Source organism: Mus caroli, unplaced genomic scaffold, assembly GCF_978045245.1.
Source record: "Mus caroli unplaced genomic scaffold, Mus_caroli_1 scaffold_8, whole genome shotgun sequence".
In the NCBI taxonomy this organism is placed as follows: Eukaryota; Metazoa; Chordata; class Mammalia; order Rodentia; family Muridae; genus Mus; species Mus caroli.
This window is the reverse complement of record NW_028227263.1, coordinates 115,140,041-115,155,743: the sequence shown is the minus strand read 5'-3', so window position 1 is coordinate 115,155,743 and position 15,703 is coordinate 115,140,041. Positions and strand designations below refer to the sequence as shown.

General features: G+C 46.1%; 1 protein-coding gene across 3 annotated transcripts; it reads right to left on the bottom strand.

Moving 5' to 3' along the window:
• Positions 1–229: 229 nt before the first annotated feature.
• Positions 230–13,647, bottom strand: Zfp14 (ZFP14 zinc finger protein). 3 transcript variants are annotated; one of them, XM_029479722.2, is made up of 4 exons: positions 13,538–13,646; positions 7,930–8,018; positions 6,725–6,851; positions 230–2,597 (listed from the first exon to the last, which is right to left on the bottom strand). In XM_029479722.2, the coding sequence occupies exons 2-4, from the start codon at positions 7,942–7,944 to the stop codon at positions 1,234–1,236; spliced, it is 1,506 nt and encodes a 501-aa protein (XP_029335582.1). In that variant the 5' UTR covers positions 7,945–8,018; positions 13,538–13,646; the 3' UTR covers positions 230–1,233. The 3 variants fall into 3 exon arrangements, with proteins under 3 accessions (XP_029335582.1, XP_085698047.1, XP_085698048.1); XM_085841921.1 differs by lacking the exon at positions 13,538–13,646 and adding an exon at positions 12,626–13,502; XM_085841922.1 differs by lacking the exon at positions 7,930–8,018 and having other exon boundaries at positions 13,538–13,647.
• Positions 13,648–15,703: the final 2,056 nt, after the last annotated feature.

Below are 15,703 nucleotides of genomic sequence, written 5' to 3'. Positions count from 1 at the left end.
ATGAATTTGGTCAGAGAAGGGATTCTAAATGAGCTGCTTTTTTAAAATGTGAAGAAGTCATTTCCTCGGATTCCTTAATAGTTATGTTTTAAACAACACACATTCATGAAACTCAGTCTCCTTTCAACATGAAGTTTTTGCTCAAGTGACAAAAATCTCCCATTTCCTATGATTTCCTAGGTCTTACCCAGGAGAAATTATGTTGAGGTTTATAAATGCAGAGATGTGGAAGGAGGCATTTCTACATTTATTGCTTCCACGGGATCATCTTCCTTTCACATGAATTGACAATACTGGCAGTAAGAATCACAGACATTATTGTATGATACGTGCTACCATGACTGCTGGTTGGTCAAGTGTTGACTACTTTATCCTCAAGTCAGTGCTGTTGTGCAGTACAGCAGGTGGGCTCTACCCTGGCCTCACTCACCAGCCTCCTCGTGACATTCAATTTCATGAGACTTCTGGAGTAAGCTGGTCTGATAACTACATTTAACCAGTAGAATGTGGTAAAATGACTGGATGCTCCTTCTGTGATTAGACTGCACAGATTATCATGTCAGTCTGGCTAGCTGGCCTCCATCCTGCTAGCAGCCACCTTTCTTGGCTTGTGCAATATCATTAGAGCAGCAGCCACACTGGACAGCCAATATGGCTGGGAGCTTCACTCATCTTCCAGCCAATGGCCATCCAGAAACTGAGAATTCCAATGGATCAGCTCTTAAAGAAATGAATTCAGGTGTCTAACCTGTTCCCTCCAGTGTGGATCCTTCTCTAGCTAAGCTTTCGGGTGAGGGCCAGCCTTAGCTGAAACCTCAAAGACCCAACTAAGGCATACCTGGACTCTTGATCTATAGAAATATTTAGATAATACAAGTGTATTATTTAATCTACTGTTTTTCTATTTAATTTGTTACATAACAATAAATAGTATGTGTAAGTGCTATTGCCACCACTTTGACAGTGAGCAAAACAAGGCATTAATGCTTAGGGTCCTGTCCAGTGTCACACTGGAAGAGAGTGGTGAGATGTAGATGATAACAGATGAGGCTAAACATTTCCCTACATTCATCAAATATTCTTTCATGGGAATTTGCTGAAGAAATGTAATGTTTAAGTGGGGATGGTGAGCTTTTAAAGCAACACAGTCTTATTTATGCTTACTTACAAGCACAAAATAAATTATTCTTAAAAATGGACTTCCTGACATGTTACTACTTGGTATAGAGCTTGTCAGGTTCCACTGTGGACCTTCTGGTGCTGGGTCAGGTGTGAGTGCTGTCTGAAGGCCTTCTTACACTCCTTACATTTGTAAGGCTTCTCACCAGTGTGGATCCTCTGGTGCTGAGAAAGAAATGAATAAAGTCTAAAAGCCTTGCCACAGTCCTTGCATTCATAAGGCTTCTCGCCGGTGTGGATGCTCCGGTGCTGAGTGAGCTGTGACAACAGCCGGAAGGGTTTTCTACACTCCTGGCATTCATAAGGCTTCTCGCCTGTATGGATGCTCTGGTGCTGAGTGAGCTGCGAGAGCAGCCGGAAGGCCTTCCCACACTCTTCACACTCGTACGGTCTCTCCCCAACATGAATGCTCTGATGTGAAATCAGCTGGGAGTAACTACTGAAGGTCTTCCAGCATTCCAGACACTCATAGGGTCTTTCGTGGGTATGGATTCTCTGATGGCGAACAAGCTGCTGCCTCAATCTGAAGGTCTTCCCACATTCCTTACATTCATAGGGTTTCTCCCCAGTGTGAATACTCTGGTGGACGGTCAGCTGTTGGCATATTCTGAAGGACTTACCACAGTCCTTACATGCATAGGGCTTCTCACCAAAGTGGATTTTCTGATGTACTCGAAGGTCTGGGCCACACACGAAGGCTTTCCCACACTCCTTACATTCATACAATTTCTCAGAAGTGTGAAGTCTCTGGTGTCGGGTAAGGTGTGTGCACTGTCTGAAGGTCTTCCCACAGTCCTTGCACTCATAGGGCTTCTCCCCAGTGTGAATCCTCTGATGCCGAGCCAGCTGCTGATGGACCCGGAAGGCCTTTCCACACTCCTTGCATTCGTACGGCTTCTCACCAGTGTGAAGACGCTGGTGCTGTGTGAGTTCCTGGAGCACTGTAAAGGCCTTCCCACAGTCCTTACACTCATAGGGCTTCTCACCAGTGTGAAGTTTGTGATGTCGGATAAGGTGCGCCCGCTGTCTGAAGGGTTGCCCACACTCCTTGCATTTGTAAGGTTTCTCGCCGGTGTGGATCCTCAAGTGCTGACTAAGCGTTGAGCGGCGGATAAAGGTCTTCCTACACTCTTTACATTCATAGAACTTTTCTCCATTCTGAACTCTCTGGTACTCAGAAAGGAAACTGTGCTTTTCATATGTGACTTTTTCAGAGGTAATTTTCAACTGCCTAAAATAACCCTCCTGCGGTTCCTTTTGTAGCCCAGTCTTGGGTTTACATCCCTGATCATCACTAAGACCAGAACCCTGAGGGCTTAGGTTCTTAATTTTCTCAATCAACTCCCACTGTAACGAATATACTTCACAAATGCCCTTGTCTGAAGATGAAGTATCGGTCTTGAATCTAGACTCCAAATCTGAAAGAGAACAAGAAAGAAACACACTGCTTCTCTGTTCCAGAAGGAAGGAAATGTCTATAGACAGATGGCAGGGCCTAAAGCAATGCCTACTATAAGTGATAGACCGAACCTCCTGTAAACAGGCATTTCTGGAAAAAAAAAATACTACCTATGTGTATCCCAAAACCATATCCTACATAAAATCCTGCACCCAAAATAATTAAGTTCATGGGAAAAACATCAGGAGTTGATGCTCAACTGTACAGAGCTGTATCAGCAAAACACTAACAATACTATAGCTGCTCTGCCAGGGGGTAAAGGGATCCATTGTTGCCAAAGCTCACTTCGTGACTATTAAAATAAATAAAAATTAAGGCCCTGTTTCAGATGCAGAGACAGCACATGTAAAAATAAGTCCAAGCAGGCTCACATCCGCAATCCCAGCACTCAGGGGGATCCTAGCCTGGGCTACACAGAGTCTCAGGACAGCCTGAGCTACAAAGTAAGATCACTGCTAAAAAGAAAGCTGAATTGTGTGTGATGGGTGCTTATTTTCCCAGCTTGCAGGGAGGTTAAGGGAGAAGCATTATTTGACCCAAAGAGTTAGAAGCCAACCTGGGCAACATAGATAGATTCCATCATATAGATAGATAGGTAGACAGACAGACAGACACCAAGCTGGGTGTGGTGGTGCTTGACTATAATAATTCCAGCAGGGAGGTGGAAGCAAGAGGATCAGAAATGCAAGGTCTTCTTTGGACACATAGTTAGTTCAGGTTCAGCATGGGATACTGGAGACCTTGTCTCCAGAAAAGAAAGAAAGATAGAAAGGAAGGAAGAGAAGAGGAGGGGAGGGGAGGGGAGGGGAGGGGAGAGGGAGAGGGAGAGGGAGAGGGAGAGGGAGAGGGAGAGGGAGAGGGAGAGGGAGAGGGAGAGGGAGGAGAGGGAGAGGGAGGAGAGGGAGAGGGAGAGGGAGAGGGGGAGGGGGAGGGGGAGGGGGAGGGGGAGGGGGAGGGGGAGGGGGAGGGGGAGAGGGAGAGGGAGAGGGAGAGGGAGAGGGAGAGGGAGAGGGAGAGGGAGAGAAAGAAAGAAGGAAAGAAGAAATGAATTATAGCCAGGTATGGTGGTACATTTAATCCCGGTTATAGGAGACAGAGTCAGGTGGGTCTCTGGGAATTCTGGGCCACTGAAGGGAGGGAGGGACGGGCAGATGGATGGAGGAAGGCCTCGAGGAGCAGAGACAACAGCTGACTGAGCATGCAGCATGCAGCATGCAGCCCTGAGCTGCTCCCATGTAAGAAGCCAGAGGTGGCAGTATGCTTCTGTCATTCTAGCACTAGGTAAGAGGATGAAGAGCCCTGGGCATTTGCTGGCATGCTACTCTAGCCAATTCAATGAGTTCCAGGTTCACTGTGGCTATGTCTAAAAAATAAAGATGCCACTGAAGAAGATACCATACATAGATCTCTGCCTCTACATGCACATGCACACGCACACACAAACAAGCACACAACACACAGATGCTCATCCTCACACATGAATGTTTTCTCAACACACATAAAAAAAAAGAAACCTTAAGACCAACAAGAGAGGCCATACCTCCACCAGCCTCCACCAGGCTCCAGGCACACACCACCAAGCCCAGCCCACAAGTAGGTTGGTTGGTTTGCCTGTTTTGGATCAGGAATGGATGCTGAGTTTGTTTGGTTTTTTTTTTTTTTTTTTTTTTTTTTGGTTTTTCGAGACAGGGTTTCTCTGTATATCTCTGGCTGTCCTGGAACTCACTTTGTAGACCAGGCTGGCCTCAAACTCAGAAATCCGCCTGCCTCTGCCTCCCGAGTGCTGGGATTAAAGGCGTGCGCCACCACGCCTGGCTGTTTGTTTTTTTTTTAAGATTTACTTATTTATTATATGTAAGTACACTGTAGCTGTCTTCAGACATACCAGAAGAGGGCATCAGATCTCATTACAGATGGTTGTGAGCCACCATGTGGTTGCTGGGATTTGAACTCTGGACCTTCAGAAAAGCAGTCGGGTGCTCTTACCCACTGAGCCATCTCACCAGCCCGGATGGATGTTCTTTATGATACTGTTCAAATTATTGGAGAGGAGGTTCAGAGTGTAAGAGTAAGAAGCCATCTCAAGTGTCACAGTAAATATCAGTGGATTTGTGTCACTTCTAGAATTTACAATGACAGTCACTATAATTGGTAGGGTATTTGCAGGGTATTTGGCATAATTCTGGATGTTTAACCTTTCATACCGAGATTATGAATTTAAAGAATGCTGCTCTGCTGAGCTTTGATGCTGCAGATATGGCTGATAAAATTATTCGTGACTTAAGGTCAGTATTCCACCTTGGTCAAGCTTCAAGAATGGCTTATAGAGTTTGACCATGTTGGCCCTTCTTGTCCTGGGAATACTTTTATTCCTGCCCATTTTGATAAAACTTGCCTTAAACAACATCAACATGTTGGTGGCCAAAATACATGGCTCGAAACTTAAAATGGATCCCCAGACAGAGCCGCTAGTTTAACAGGTTTGCAGTCAAAGATGGGTAAGATTCTGCACAGCACCTTGCCAACCTAAGGCGTAAATGCATTGCCTTGCATGATGCATTTTCAATGACGGGTAAGTAAGGCATTCTCATCAGAACAGCCTAAGACAGACACACGGTCTTGTTTATGAAATAAAAAGGGGGAGATGTGGAGAACCCTTGGTGCCGCATCAAGGATATTGGCAATAATCTGACATTGGGTTAGGACAAGGAAGGAGGCTCAAGATCTTGATCACCTTGATACGTCCCCGAGTGCCATGGGACCTTGGCTTATGCCTTGATTGCTTCTTTACTACTTTGTTTATGCCTTAGAATGGACCCAATTCTTTGCATGTTCCTAAAATGGTATAAAAGCAGACTAGGAAAAAATAAACCCACTTCAGTACTTGCTGGGGTCATGTTATAGTGTTGTCCAATTGTCTCTGTTTTCTTTAATCCTCACTCCTTCCCTCGACCTGTTGACTGACTTAGTGGGTTTTCCACTGATAGAAATGGGTCTCTTTTGATGGTCATTGCTGAGTTTATCAGGCTAACTGGCCTGGGTGCCTCCCTGGACCCTCCTGTTTCTCCCTCCTACCTCACTGTAGCAGTGCTGGGATTATAGATGCGCCTCCTACTCCATGTTCCATGCATCTGGGGACTTGAACTCAGGCCCTCACATCTGCACAAATGCTTTACCCAGGAAGCCATCTCCTCAGCCCCACCTCTGTGCTGGAGTGTTCTCATCCATGTTGAGGATGATACATCACCTCTCTCAGAGCAGCTGTGACAATGTAGTAGCCATAGAAGACTCAGGACAGCGGCTAATCACTATGTACAAAGAACACATAGGCTTTAGTTATGTGCGCTCACTGAGAGGGTACGATGCTAACAGTGACACACCCTTCCTAGTAGGTCTGTCTACTGGAATATAAAAAATGCTTAGACTTTTTAAAAATTTATTTTATGTTTATGAATGATCTACTGTCACACATTCCAGAAGAGGGAATCAGATTTCATTACAGGTGGTCATGAACCCATGTGGTTGCTGGGAACTGAACTCAGGACCTCTGGAAGAACAGCCAGTGCTCTTAGCCACTGAGCCATCTCTTCAGTCCACTTGGACTTTTAACTATTTTTGCAGCAGTGGGGATTGAACCCAGGGACACACACAGACACACACACACACACACACTCATGCTAGACAAGTACTCTTAACGCTGAGCTACAGCGCCAGGCCAGATTTTAACTTTTGGATGTAAAGTGGGAAGAACGCCAGAGGTGTGTCACCAGACCTGTCACTGAACCAAAACTTGCCTCTTTGAGTTTTAAGTTTGCATCCGCCCACAATCATTGCCTTTGAAATCAGAAAGAAGAGGAAGTGTGTACATTGACTCTGGGTTCGTATAAAATACTTCTGCCATGTGAAACCCAGATAACAGGGGAACAACACACAGGAAGCCAGAGTCTGAAGAAAGTGAGAAGGGATCCCCAAGCCAAAATGACTAGATGTTAAATGGAAACACCTGTTTCTACTCTACTGAACAGAAAATAAAAATGGAGCCTCTTAGCACAGGGGAGAAAGCAGTCCCCAGGATAGGTAACTCACCCAGCGAGATAAAGTTGCTATAGGTCTCCCACATCACATCCCTGTACAGGTTCTTCTGAGCAGGGTCCAGGAATTCCCACTCCTCCTGAGAGAAATCCACAGCTACATCCCCAAACGTCACTAAACCCTGAAAAACAAACAAACAAGCAAACAAACCTGTGGTCCTGCATGAAAAAATTCCATTTTTATTTAAGGAGAGAGTGGAGAGGACCACACAGCCCCACTGTGAAGGGGGAAGCCTACAGTACATAAGCAGCATGGGGCTGAACAGGACAACAGGGACAGAGACAGCAGGAGACTCCGTGTCCCAGCAGCAGAGTGATGGGTGATGGGCTCCCATACGGCCCTGCACACGCACATGAATCAAACCTTTAAAATAAACATGTACTTCATATGTGTGTGCACACACATGCATATCATAGCACAGGTATGCAGGTCAGAGGACAACCCACAACGGTTCCTTCTGCCATGTCAGGTCCTCGTTGCTGCCTTCTAAGCTATCTTGCTGCCCAAGATTAGATTTTTCATTCATTCTGGAAATGAATATGATGTGACACACAAATGAACCCAACTGCACAGCAGTTATATGCTATATACACAGTGTGCTTCCATTACAATTTCTACAGAAACATGGTATTCAGTTTTATTAAGTTCAAAACAGAAAACCAATGTCCTCTGACTTCTACTTGTGTACCACAGTACACACACACACACACACAAACACACACACACACACACACACACAGAGAGAGAGAGAGAGAAATAATATTCTCTGAAAAAAAATCTGTAATTATTAAACCAAAAAGATGCCCCACATGGAAACAGCAAGAGAGGAATGTTCTGCAGAGCACATCAGAGGGTTTCTCATGGGTTTTACCTGGGCTCGCTCTCCATGGCTCTAAAAGGAACAACGTGCAGGAGGTGGGAGAGCCTCAGCCTTGGAGGCAGCATGCCCAGCCCTAGGCTCTGTCTCAGCACTGGGGAGGGTGCTGCACAGAGCTCACTAGAGGAGCAGGTTCAGGGAAAGGAGTGACCTTATGTGTTCAACTGTCTAGAAACCGAGTGCTTCAGAGGAAATAGGTATCATGTGATCCGTGTATCGTGCACACTTGCGGTTCCAGCACTCAGGAGACAGTCTAGATCTCCTGTCTAGGAGGTCATACATCAAGACCAGTCTTGGGGAATGGAGAAAATCTTTAACCTACCTGAGCCAGGGCCATAGTGTTAGAACTGCAGGAACCGGTCAGCTCTTTTCAGTATTTCTTTGTGATAAACTGGGGTTCGACAAGCAAAGCTGGAATAGAGAGAATCATGAATCCAGATGTGCCTAGACGTTCTCAAACTAATTTATATAGTAAGAGAAGGGTGTTTTTTTCTGTCATTCCTTCTTCCAAATCATTTCTCTCTCTCTCTCTTTTTTTTTTTTTTTTTTTTTTTTGGTTTTTCGAGACAGGGTTTCTCTGTATAGCACTGGCTGTCCTGGAACTCACTTTGTAGACCAGGCTGGCCTCAAACTCAGAAATCCGCCTGCCTCTGCCTTCAGAGTGCTCCTCTCTTGTTACCACAGACCTCTCCCTAGGAACCCTATCACCTTACCTCTCTCCTCATGAGCCTCCAGAGCAGAAGACTCTTGGAGACAAGGCTCAGAGGGAGAGGGCTGGCCTCAACACATAAAAGGCCTGAGTTCAAACCCCAGCACTAGAAAGAGGAAAAGGGTCCTAATGTGAAAGACCCTGCTACCACTGCTACCAAGCAAACCCCTCTGTATCTTTCCTGCTGTGAGCCCAGGGCAGCTGGACTCAATCACAACCCATGCGATGCTGGGTGAGGCATCACTCAGGAGGAAGAGGCAGGTAGCTCTCTGGGAGGGAAGCAGCCTGTGGTTTCCTCTGCAAATTAAATCTTTATGTTTATAAAAGTGCGGTTTGCTCAGAGGGCAAAGTAGCTATTTCGATTTGTGGGAGCAGTCTGGCGAGATACTGCTGGTTAGAACATAAGTTCGAGTCTTCACTCACCAGATGAGAGAAGACCCAGTTACAGCGCCTACCACCACCCTAAACTGAGGCTTCCTGAGTCACCCATGAATGACCCTTTTGATTTACTGTTTTTATAGCTGTTCCATTAGAGGACCCGTCTGTAAAAACCAAAGCAGCCGGCTGAGGCAAGGGCTCCTCTGATACTCTTGGAGGAAAAGTTATGGGATGTAATTTTAAGAGTTGTTGGGGTTTTTTTGTTTGTTTGTTGTTTTGTTGTTTGTTTTGTTTTTTCGAGACAGGGTTTTGTTTTGTTTTGTTTTTTTATTTTTTTGAGACAGGGTTTCTCGTGTAGCCCTGGCTGTCCTGGAACTCACTTTGTAGACCAGGTTGGCCTCGAACTCAGAAATCTCCTGCCTCTGCCTCCTAAGTGCTGGGATTAAAGGCGTGCGCCACCATTTTAGGAGTTGTAAAAAGCAGTGAGAGGAGAGGTGATATAATATTTGTCATGTAAAATTAATCAAACTTATATGCCATGAGTCCCATGTGTAAGAAGATGGCTTAATTGTTCTACATTGTGGAGTATTACAATACTAGAAACATCCCACCCAAAAATCTCTTTGCTCTAAGTTCTTAAAAACCAGAGAAGCAGCCGGGCGTGGTGGCGCACGCCTTTAATCCCAGCACTTGGGAGGCAGAGGCAGGCGGATTTCTGAGTTCGAGGCCAGCCTGGTCTACAGAGTGAGTTCCAGGACAGCCAGGACTACACAGAGAAACCCTGTCTCGAAAAACCAAAAAAAAAAAAAAAAAAAAAACCAGAGAAGCAATCTAAGAAAGCCATGAGGCTATACCTTTCTTAGCTGTAACTGGGATAGGGACCCATTCAAGTGGCCCACTCTGCTAGTGACATCCAGTAGAAACGTGATACTATTACCAGACTCCGAGGCTGCGTATAAATGAGTCTCTCTAGCTGTTGGTTAGCTATCTCCATTGTATTAACTGTAGGGTTTGTCTCGCTTCTTTAGTCAATGTTCTGGGAGAGCATGGATCAGAATCTCACCTTAACATGTCAGAGAGGTAGGGCCATCACCTGCAGTGGCCTGTTTTAAGTTTCTTGAGGAGTTTATAAGGCAGGGGCTCCCATGAGGGCTCCTCATTCCATTCATGATTTAAGACTGGAAAATATCCAAGCTGCTCTCACAATTGATGGGCTTGCTCAAGAGCTCCTTTGCATCCCACTGAAGAGGCACCAATAGTCTTCCCTTTTTAGGCTTGGTAAGTTGGGATGTGGTCTTGGAGGTTAAAGGAGGCCAAACTGGATTTGTGCTATTTTTAGGCCTCTTCTTCCAAGTCTATTTCCTCACCAGTCCCAGGAAGACAAACTCTCAACAGGCAGTGTTTCAGGTCTGTATTCTTGATGCTAGACTTGGATATCTCTCTACACTCTAGCCCAATTATTCAAATCCAAAGTCCCTTGGTCTGGGAAACAAGGGCTACATTGCTGCACAAACTGCAAACACATTGTTAGCTGAGAGGTGCTAGCCCTGACCCCTTTCTTTCTCCAGGGTCCGTTGTATTATAGCTATAGAGTCTTCTTTCTTTAGACTCATTATGGCCCATGACCTTCCTATAGTTCTGTTCTGTTTACCCAACTCGAATTCCTGGTCTCTCTCTTACAAGGGGGCTCATGAAGCCCTTGGGTGAAGTCCTATCCTTATCACAAATGTTGGGGTGGTGACAGATGCTGGGGAGGGGGGGTTGGGTTGGGGACTGCCCTGCCAGTTGACAGGTTCCAGAGAGCAGATGGGCGTAGGTGAGGAAGAGCTGAGTCAGGAGCAGTAGTCTGGAGAATCTTGCAGCTTTAACGGACTGTCAGGGCCCTTCTTTGTTTATAGAGACCTCAGTAGGCAGGGGCAGATTCACGTTGTTCCAAGAGATGGAAATCATATCATTCTGTTTTCCTGGATGTGTGTTTAGCCTCCCCCTCCATGTCTGGGGCCATGTGTTTGGTCATCATTAATACGACAGAGTAATCTTTCACCATCACTTTCCCTCATCAACCCCTAACCCAATTTCTAATTTTTGCCAAAGCAAACATATGTGGTAAATGACAGACCGTTCTCAGGCTTGCAGCTCTTGAAGTTTCCAGGGTACTAGACAGAAAGAAAATCTTCAAGCCAGCATAGGCAGAGTGCCATGTCCAGGGCAGTGTATTATTAACTCTTAATGGTCAGAGTGTCAACTCTGGGGCCCAAGAAAAATCCTCAGGCCAAAGCTGCTACAGCTGTTATTCAATGTCTGCCACAATACAATGCTTATATTTTATATCTTTGTAGATTGTATTTACATGTGTAAGCTTGGTATACTTTTGTTCCTTGGTCTTATGATACCACAGTAGCCCTACACAAGCTAAGTTTTCTAAGGGGGGGGGTTTCTGATACCTCAAGTTTTATCATTTTCCACACTGTTCTATGTCCATCAGTGTAAGCCCCTGTATAAGGCAGAGACAACTGCAGACCATATGCAGCCCCCCGATCTTCTGTGCTACCTAATTGCCTGAGTGTATGGCAGGGAGAAGCTTGTAATCTGATCTACTGCCAACTCCTCTAGGCCCCTGAATCTTGTTTACCTTTTTTGTTGGTTTGTTTGTTTTTTGTTTTTTTGAGACAGGGTTTCTCTGTGCAGTCCTGGCTGTCCTGGAACTCACTCTTTAGACCAGGCTGGCCTTGAACTCAGAGATCCACCTGCCTCTGCCCTCCAAGTGCTGAGACTAAAGGCGTGCGCCACCACTGCCCAGCTAATCTGAAGCTTGTGGCTCAGCTTTGCTGCATCTTTGCTGAACAGCTGTGCTGACTTCATGGCCGTTCCAACTAGATACTGCAGTGCCAGTGCTAAGGCTGGCTAGCTTCTCTTTACGGTTTACTTGTAGACACAATCGGAAAAACGCAGCTCTCAAGAGAAACTGAACACCTTTCGATCCTGGTGCAAGTTAACTCCTGGAAAGGAAGAATCGTGAAGAATCCAACCTCACAGAGGCAGAAGGCCAAAGCACCAGGTTAAGAGGTCACGTTGAGTGTTAAAGCTTGAGATTTTTTGTAGCAGGACTCGAGCAAAAGTCCATGCATGTCCTGCTACCTACCAAATCTTGATTGATGCGCTGAGGATGGGAAGGGCACAGGAGCAACTAGAATGTGATGGGTGAGATACAGGTGAAAAGGCCCTTTTGTAAGCTCCCCATGCCTAGCCCACACTTGCTCTAAGCTAGACTAGCTCTCCACCAGTGAGGTACCCTGCCAGCACCCCTACCCCCAACCCCCGCCCCCGGACAAAAGGCTTTGAAGAGCTTGGTAATTTAGGGGTTTAGACCTGGCTGCTGTTGCTAAAATGGGATTAAAAGAGACAGAGATTAATTGAAGATTAAGTGTTATTCTGGCTGGGCACAGTGGCACACATTGCAGCCTGGAGGCTGAGGCAGGAGGATCACCCACAAATTTGAGATCACATGGGTTACAGTGAATTCCGGGTCAGTATAGGTACAAATTGTTTAAAACAAGAACAAAACGTGCTATTCTGGTAAGAAGCATGGTTTAGCAAAGGAATCTTCCACAGTAATTAAAAACGAACTAGCAAAGCAGGTTTCGTGGATAAGAAAGCTGCAGCCTGGAATGCAGAGATGGATCAGAGGGTTACACTCTCAGCACCTAAGTGGCTGCTGTAACTCCAGTTCCAGAGAATTTGATGCCCTCTTCAGGGCTCCTCAGGCGCAGTCACACTCAGTGGTGCACAGAAAGAAAAGCAGACAGAAACACTCACATTCGTAAAAAACGAACATGTTAAAAATTAAAAACCTGTGAGGCTGGAAATAGCTCTGCCGCCAGGAGCAGTAGCTGCTCTAGCAGAGGATGCAAGTGTGATTCCCCGTACTCACATGGTGTTTCACAACCGTCTATAACTCCAGTTCCTGGGAATCAGACACCTTCTCCTGGCTTCTGCTGGTATGTGTATACACACAAATACACACACAAATACACACACACACACACACACATATATATAAAAAAGAAAAAATGCAAAATGTAACCACACAAAGAGGGCCTGGACCCGCATTTAATCAGAGACATCATCTCTGAGTGATGGTCTCCATCAGTCTGCATGAATCTGTCACCTCTACACTAACCTAGATAATACCAAACCGCGGCTTCTTTCCAAGCTAACTTCATTTTCACTTTCACAGTAATGAGGAGTAAATGTCCCCATGCCTGGAAAAACAAGGAGTACACTTCATAGGACAACGAGAAAGAAGAAAGTTAGGCTATTTTTTTTTTTCCCCACAGTAATGTTGGGTCTCTATGTATGCAACAACAATCGTTTCCTGCTTTTATTCCCTCACCTTCCCTAAAATGAACAAGTCTGGGGAAAAGGTCAAACCGGGAAGGTGCGGGTTTGGTGGCCTGGGGACACACCCCTCGCGACCAGCCCTTCCACACACATAACCTACTGGAAATGGAGCGCCACGGATGGAGAGGACACTGGCTGCCACCGGAGGGGCAGGTCAGACAGGCGACGGCCACCCAGGCTGCCTGGCGGGGAGGGAGCGCGTACAAAGCAGCCCTGCCGTGGCAGCTGCGCTATCTTTTTGTACAGAGGGCCCTCACTCTGAGGTTCACACACAGAACTCAGAGCCATGCTGGGCCTCTGGGCCCTGCAGCGGGAAGACGGAGGATGCAACGGGGCACGCGGTGTCCACTCAGCGTCACCGACTCCAAGTCTCTCAAGCCAACTGAAAGACAAACCTACGCCGCCCCCGCGACAATTTCCTCAGTGCAAGGGACCAACTCACCTCTCAGAGCAGACCGGCGCTAAGCAGCCGGAAGGATGCTGCGCGGAGGCCTGTGGGAAATGTAGTCCATGGTGGGAGAGACTGGTCCAACGCAGCGGAGTGCGCAAGCGTGCTCGGGGCTGTGATGGGTGGCGGCCTCTGGGTGTGATCTTGGACCAGCTGGAAGGGCTAGGAGATTCCGCTGCCCTCTGCCCCCAAATCCCCGCCCCAAACCTAGCTCACTGGGCTGGGGGTTGTGTCGTTGCCCTACCAGGGCTGAGAACGCCATCATCACATTATCACATGCTTAATATGTGAGATAAGCATATTCTCACCCCAGCGAGGGTGTAGGCATGATCAGGGCACTCAGTAAAAAACATTCTCTAAAGGTGCAGTCCCACATCTACCTAGGGAAAGGTTGCTCAGGCTCCTTGGAGCTCCTGCTGCCTCTGCTTTCTCCCACTGTCCCTTCTAGCCGTTGTGTATATTGGTCTAGTCGTTCGTATTGTCCTTAGGTTTTGTTTTGCAAACTGGATATGAAGCCAAGACCTCTAAGACCGGAAAGATAATTATGCTTTCTTCTATCACAGTGGTTCTCAACCTGTTTGTTGGTCAAGACTCCCCCTTGGGGGTCAAATGACCTTTTCACAGGGACCACCTAAGACCATCAGAAAACACAGATCTTTACATTAGGATTCCTAACAGTAGCAAAATTACAGTTATAAAGTAGCACCGAAAATAATTATATAGTTTGTGGGTCACCACAACATGAGGCACTGTATTAATGGGTCGCAGCTTTAGGGGGGTTAAGAACCACTGCTCTAACATTTTCTTGTGTTTGTGCCAGGCCTCATCCGGTCTTCAGGAGACTGAAGCATGCAGACTGCAAATTCAAGATGAATGGAAAAAAAGAAGAAGAAGAAGAAGAAGAAGAAGAAGAAGAAGAAGAAGAAGAAGAAGAAGAAGAAGAAGAAGAAGAGGAGGAGGAGGAGGAGGAGGAGGAGGAGGAGGAGGAGGAGGAGGAGAAGAAGAAGAAGAAGAAGAAGAAGAAGAAGAAGAAGAAGAAGAAGAAGAAGAAGAAGAAGAAGAAGAAGAAGAAGAAGAAGAAGAAGAAGAAATAAAAGGAGGACATGACTGCCCCCGAGGGATTGAGATCCAAGGGAGAGCACAGGCAGAGGCACCTGACAGTAACCCGGGTGGCCATGACTGCCGGACTAAATGGGGCCAAGTGAGGAGAGGGCGTTGGGAGTAGGACAAGCTAGAAGCCAAGAGGCCAAGTGCAGCGACCAAGAGGTAACAAAAGGACCTTGTGCCCCAAATGACTGGGTTATATAGGAATCACAGAAGCTGGGAGATGGGAAGCCCAGGCCTGGGCTACAGAGTTTGGGATAGTTGGGGGCAAGGTATATCAGCCAGGATGACTCTGTAATAGGTGCTGGGGATGTTGAAAGATCCTGATCGATCCTCTTGTTTCTTTCCAGAGTGTTGTCATTACAGGCATCCATCAACATTCCCAGCGTTGGGACTTTAGTTTTAGGAACATGACAATTCTTGGAACTCTCTCTGTAGAACACGCTAGCTTCAAACTCAGAGATCTACCTGCCTCTGTCTCTCAAGTGCTGGGATTAAAATCGTGAGCCACCATGCTTGGCCTTATGATTTTCTTTTATAAAGGAACATGTTGCTTGGAACAGTAGCTCACACCTGTAATTCCAATACCTGAGAGCTGATGCAAGAAGATTACCGATAATTTGATCCTAGCCTTAGCTACAGTGAGACCCTATCTCAAAAACAGAATGAGATAAAAGAGAAACATAGCCACACATGGAGTAGCAAGTTATCCTGTTTGGTCATAGAGCAGGTATGTAAAGACATTCAACTCACTATTAATCAGGAAAATATTAGAATACATATTAGGTTCAGCATGGTTGTACAAGCCTAAAATCTCAGTTTTTGGGAAGTAGAGGTAGAATTATCAGGCGTTCAAGGCCAGCCTGAGTTATATAAGATCCTGTCTCAAAACAACCACCACACACAGTCCAGAAATGAGGATAGGAGAGATTTTCCTGGTTGAGGATACTGAAAAAGGATATAAACTGATAAAAAAATATATAACCTTGCTTTTTGTTAAACATTTTAGAGAAGTTATACAGAGCAAGAAACATACTGATATTTAATAAGGCATTA